Source organism: Haliotis rufescens, unplaced genomic scaffold (genome assembly GCF_023055435.1).
Source record: "Haliotis rufescens isolate VD_foot unplaced genomic scaffold, xgHalRufe1.0.p SCAF_8, whole genome shotgun sequence".
Lineage (NCBI taxonomy): Eukaryota > Metazoa > Mollusca > Gastropoda > Lepetellida > Haliotidae > Haliotis > Haliotis rufescens.
The window spans coordinates 6,320,793-6,327,083 of NW_025964372.1; the positions used below are offsets into that span (position 1 = coordinate 6,320,793).

At 34.6% G+C, this 6,291-nt stretch overlaps 1 protein-coding gene across 1 annotated transcript; it reads left to right on the top strand.

Annotated features, from left to right (window-relative positions):
• Positions 1–399: 399 nt before the first annotated feature.
• Positions 400–4,906, top strand: LOC125376881. Its single transcript, XM_048389278.1, has 3 exons — positions 400–519; positions 2,261–3,603; positions 4,902–4,906. Exons 2-3 carry the CDS (start codon positions 2,403–2,405, stop codon positions 4,904–4,906), a joined length of 1,206 nt encoding a protein of 401 aa, XP_048245235.1. The 5' UTR covers positions 400–519; positions 2,261–2,402.
• Positions 4,907–6,291: the final 1,385 nt, after the last annotated feature.

Here is a 6,291-nt window from a genome sequence, read left to right on the forward strand (position 1 = left end):
GTTTTTGAATGCAAATACAGATATTAATAATGCGGCAATTCATGAATTCATATATGAAAAGATCGCTAAGTAAATTCATTCAAACAAACATGATTGGGTTTGTTTAACATGGCACGAAGCAAAATTCAAACTGTATGACAACAGCACATGACTTTTAAAAAATGTGACTTTAAATTTTAGCATGCATAATATCCGAGTGTAAACAGCTCGCGAAAACATGACGTGTTTGGTTCTGTTTTGTACAGTTTGAGAGACCAGTTCCCTGGTAGGTAGCCAGTTTTCAAATCATGATTTCAATATGGTGTAATGATCTCCTATGTATGGACGAAAGCGAGCGTACGGTCAAGCATTTGTCTCTGTATGTTATAGGAATGTCACCAATACTGTAAGTCAGAACACATCTGGTACATATGACAAATGGCTCATCCTATCATCATTTGCTGAGAATAACGACATCAGAGTGGCGGGATGGAGAGTACTGTTGCTAACAAGTACAACGAAATCTAAATCAGTTTGCAGGTAAAATATTTAGGAACTGTTTCCCTATATAGGAATAAAAATGGGGGTTCTTTTCTCACTCTTAAATTATCTTTTAGATAAGGATATTTTGCCATTGCCTTGAGAACATGGACTGTAGTCCTCTTTGTATCCTCCAGTCTGGAATCTCCCCTCAATCCAAGGCTTTACATCCATCCAACAATCAGGGCTGATCCGGAACCCCTATTGTTCTACTTCTCCCCATGTTATCTAACTTCGTCTGTTGAGTCGATACAATATCAATGGTAGAAGCTCATTTTCACTGTCTACCAGGGCTCTCAAAGGACCCTATTGTCTAAGACGCCTGGTCAGTTCGCCGTGAAGAGTTATTTCCCTTAGGTATGCAAGAATCCTGTGATCGCGGGTGTGGATCCAAAGATTAACCCTGATTGTGACTCTGGTTTTGTCACAGAACAATACCCCTGCTCGATGGTTTCAGCAGAGTGGTAAAGGTCGTCGACCCGAATCACCTCGTTTTCCTCACAAGCCTTGATTTCTAATTTCCCGCGAGTTAGACGTGCACAAACCGAACATTTCTGCAGTAATGTTTGTTTTGCACAAATCTATTACTTATATGTCCTCATTAAATACCAGCATACCTCACTTCACTTTGAACAATTCAGCAGTGGTGTTTATCTTGGGCTGCCTTGTAACTAAGGGAACTTACACTGATTTTATTCACCGTCAAAATTGAGTTAATTACGATTTTCGAAATCCTTGACCAAAGAAATGAGGAATTAATATCTTTGTGATATTTGATAATAACGTATGTCCAATACACATTTATACAGGAATTTAAAAAAATGATTTTTAGAAGTTATTTTTTTAATGGAACTCTCTGCAATATCAGCCTCCCGTGTAGTCCTTGGTTAGAAATAGTCTTCTCCAACCCTTGCTTGCTTGCTTGCTGCCTGCTGATTGGTCCAAGGCTTGTAAGACCATAGATCTTCAGGCATCTGAGGCAATGTTTCCTGTTTATACATTATTTAAGGAAAACAAATTAATCTCATTTTCCACAGCAAATTCGATATTTGATGGTAAAATTGTACCTATTTTGTTACTTGGTTCGTAAAGTTGGGGCATTAAATATTTGGAATCCATTGAAAAGGTTCATACTTTGTTTTTTAAGCGATTTTTATGTATTGGTAAATATGCTTCAATTAAAGCAATACTTACCTGGTCGCTGTAGTATATATGTACATAGCCAGCTGCGTGTTGTTAACTATTGGATAAAAGTATTAAAAATTGAAGCTCATAGGTACCCTTTGTAAATTTAGAAAATCTCTCCATAACTTCCATGTCAATAAATGTCGTATTGATTCTGTTAAAAGTTTGAGATTGAAGACCAAAGTTTCAGATAATTACCTACAAAGACAATCAATTAATTACCAATTTTTGGTTGAATTCCAACAAGGAAGATGTTATCAAAACTTTACAATGTACTTAAAACATGTATTTAGACTGAGATGAATGAATATATATATATATATATATATATATATATATATATATATATATATATATATATATATATATATATATATATTATGCTATGTTCATTTTCACGTTGGTGTTCATGTATTTGGTAAAACTGAACAGTGACATGGGCCACATCTCCTTAGATACTGAATAAACTGTATGATTTCTTAGATCGATGGACATGATGTCAGTCAGAAACAAAACCAGAAACCATTCCTACCCTCAATGTTCTCTCTATTTACAGGTCACCGTGGTGTGTTACTTGGAACACAATAAACACGTCACATGACGCTGTTGAAGATGGGAACCGTGCTTATCTCTATGCCATATCTCATGGGGCAAGTCTCATATGTCTCATCCATCACTTGAACATACATGTGTTGGAAATGTTGAAAAGAATTACAGATAATCTTCCCCAATCTGGCTTAGTTCTTATGACAAACAAAACGTTCTTTGAACCCAACATGACACCAATCACAACTGGGAACAAATCAAGAAATCTCTTGGAAGAAAAGTCATCATCTAATGAATTTTACATTGAAGAACATTTAAACCCTTTGATTCTGTCAGTATTCTATCCCCAAATGCTTAAAAGACATACAGGCTCACTACAAGAACATGACACATATTCTAAATCCATTAGCCAACGTCCCCCAATATTTCTTCCATGTAAAACATTCACCTCCTTAAGTTCAGATTTGATGATGTTCCAGTACAATGCCTTCTGGGCTCTTCCTTTGATGAGTGTCATCAGAGGGGATATTATAGTGCAACGTGTCTTATGGGATGTTAGGGGCAGGACTGGTATTTATCCTCTTTCTGTGGAACTAGAGTCGGATACATTGAACACCACTTCTTCAAAACCTTTGATTGACGTTTTGCAGTTTTGGCAATGTAAAGGGGATCTCGATGTGTTACAATGTATGAGTGACTTAGTAAAACTCCTGAAAGAAAATAAACTCCTTACTTTACGAGACATACATTTAGTGGATGGATGGATCTCTGATTTAAGGTCTATCCATTATCAACTTCCAAAACGGACTGCTCAAAAGAGAATTATTCATTTGAAGAAAAATCTTACAGCTGGAATTATTTCTTTGCCGACAATCTCCACATCTATGAGCAAAGAGACAAAGGACATTCTTGGCACTGTATGTCCAAAAACTGCCATGGCATTCCCTAATATGACTATAAATGATATAGTACTTATAATATCCTTTAATGAGCCATCATTGTATGCAAATATTCCAATATTAGAAGCCATATACCGCCCTTATTTTCATAGCATCATTTTCTGTGGACCAAAGATCAATACGTTCACATCCTCTGTTCATAAAACAAGCACAGGGTATTTCATATACATGGAACTCTTGAAGAGAGGTTGGTACTACATGTATGAATGCACCGTTGAGGCCATGAAGCTCAATGTCGATGTGAAAGGATTCTTACAGATTGGAGATGACACTCTGATTAACCCTTGGAACATCTACACGCTACCACGTGATAAGATCTGGCTGCATACGGGAATCAGGCGTGAAAACGTCTCTGACAAAGAGATTAATCCCATGTGGAATTGGTGGAGAGGGGGTAAACCAAGGATACTAGCCGTCATTGATGAAATACGGAACATGTCAAAGCCAAAGTCAACAAGATCTTTTGCACATCGCTTTCTTCACAATTTTCAGCATAACTCAAACAATTTTTCAAATATATTTATTCAAGGCTGTGATTTTATGTACGTACCAGCTTCTTTTGAAAACAATTTCACATTTGTGGCTGACCTGTTGTTGAAACATGACGTCATGACGGAAATAGGATTTGCAAATATTGCCCATGGCCTTCAGATGAGGAAAGACATTCATTTTGTAAAAGATGGCAGCCTTTGGGATAATAGGGACAAATATATGGACGTGTATAACAGAAAAGATATATTTTTACATCCCTTCAAGTTTAAGTCTTACCTTTCTCAAGAATCAGGGAGAAATTTCTTTTGTAATACATATCTCAATGTATTCAATCATACACACGATTGATAACAAAAGTAAACACGAATTGGTGAAGGTTTATTCATGGAAACCAAATTATGTTTATGAATCATTTCATAGATACACATTTATTATAACATTTTATGTTCTAGGTTCAGATAAATGTAAATATAATTTCATTCAAAACCTGTTGTCTGATCAACGGGAAAGGGGCTGGGCAAGGAGTATCAATTAGGCTTGTGAACATCTATGTGCTCGACGGTTCCTGCGACCCACTGTACATTGAATAAATGAGCTGACGTGGGGATATTTAACTATAAAGGGTTCTTGGGTTTCGGTCACTTGGATAGCAATTTAACCGAACTTTAGCGTTCGGTACATACACACCACCACCACCACCCCTTTTGTAATGTAAAATGAGTTAAAGGTATCTTACCGGTGATGTTGAGGTTGTGATGCCAACTGAATCAGTTTAGTTAACTTAATATAGATATAGTTGAATTAAATTATAAATACAAACCTATAGAACGTTGAAGTCGTGACATGTGCAATGTCAATATTTTGAACTGTGTCACACACACACACATACCCATGGCTTGACCACTTGAAATAGATTCAGCTGGTTTTGTTGCTATTCTTATGGTGTATTTGCTTGTTGGTTGGGGTTTTCTTACAGGGAAATCTAAATACTTAATTTTAGTTTCACATTTTTTGGCTTAACCCCATATTCAGCATTTTTCGGATGATGACTTAATAATAATAGGCCAGAGAGGAATGTGTGTATCTTCGAGTTCCTGTATTTAATTCAGGTCCTCTAGGTCAATTCATCTTGTAGATTGACAATACAGATAAAATGAAAAGATACATAACATTTAAATATATGATATGGGTCTCTTTCAGATTAATTTAAAGGCGGATTCCTTCGTCCATTGTGGAACGCCTGTATTTATGTTTTTATATTTCTATGTTCATCTAATTTTTTTTAGTTTGCAAAGAAAAAAAATTTCCCTGTAGTTTATCGAAGTCAAATACCCGTTGCAGCTCATTGTTGTACATTACAATTTGTAATAGTAGATAATGGCCAATATTAAATAAATAAAAGTGATTTCGGCTAATTGCAGAGGCTGGGCAGATATAAATAAGAGGAAGGAAGTACTGAATATTTGGAGAAAAAGAAAGGTCTCTATTGTTTGATTGCAAGACATTCACATTTCAAAAAATGATGTTACTCTTATGAGGAATGAATGGGGTATACAAAGCATAATTGCACCATATAAATCTAATGTTAGAGGTGTTGCTATAATGTTTAACAATAATGTAGACATTACAATTCATAGCTCTAAAATAAATGAAAATGGCAATGATATAATAGATGATATAACTCTAGAAGGTACAAGACTAACATTAACTAATCTCTATGGACCTGATAGTTATGACACTGATTTTTATAAAAATCTATTTGACAATATGGACAACTTCGAAAATGATTCATTAGTTATTGTTGGTGACTGGAACCTTATTCTTAATCCTGCAGTTTATTTAGAAAATTATATAAAGATATATATGAAACTAAAGCAAGACAGAATCAAACAGAAAAGATTAGAAAGTACGATAAGCGATTTAGAAGATGACATAAGGCGAAATTTTCAACAAATAGACTAAAAACATCTACCAGAGTTATCAAAATACAAATTAGAAATGGAACATATAAAAGAAGAGGAAATAAGAGGAATACTAATTAAAAATAGAATAACAACAGACGGTAATTGCATATTAGATGAATTAAGAAACTTTTATCAAATATTATGTACATCTTATGGCAATGTCAGAAGTTTTAACAAATTTAGAGACTCCAACATGAGACAACCAAATTAAAAACTAGAAATTGAGATTGAAGAAATTTCATTGGCAGTAAAAAACATGAAATACAATCAAAGTCCCGGCATTGATGGCTTTCCTGATTTTTTTCTGGAAAGAACTAAAATTCTGGATATACAGATTTGTAAATAGTACTTATGCTAGTAACAACATTTGTATGACAATGAAAAGAGGCGTTATAACTTGTATACCAAAATCCAATAAAGACAGAACATTGATAAAAACACTAGAGACCAATAACTTATGATAAATAATAATGAATGCACTCTCTAAAATAATAAGTACTTGTATTGCAACCCGTATAAAATCGACATTGGAATTGCTCATTCATAATAATCAAACAGTATTTATTCCAGGAAGATCTATTTTAGAAAACACTAGGTTGTTATATGATATTATCTTTGAATCAACA

Excerpts from the sequence above, each read along its gene's own strand:
- LOC125376881 (XM_048389278.1), top strand. The coding sequence starts at position 2,403 with ATGTTGAAAAGAATTACAGATAATCTTCCCCAATCTGGCTTAGTTCTT.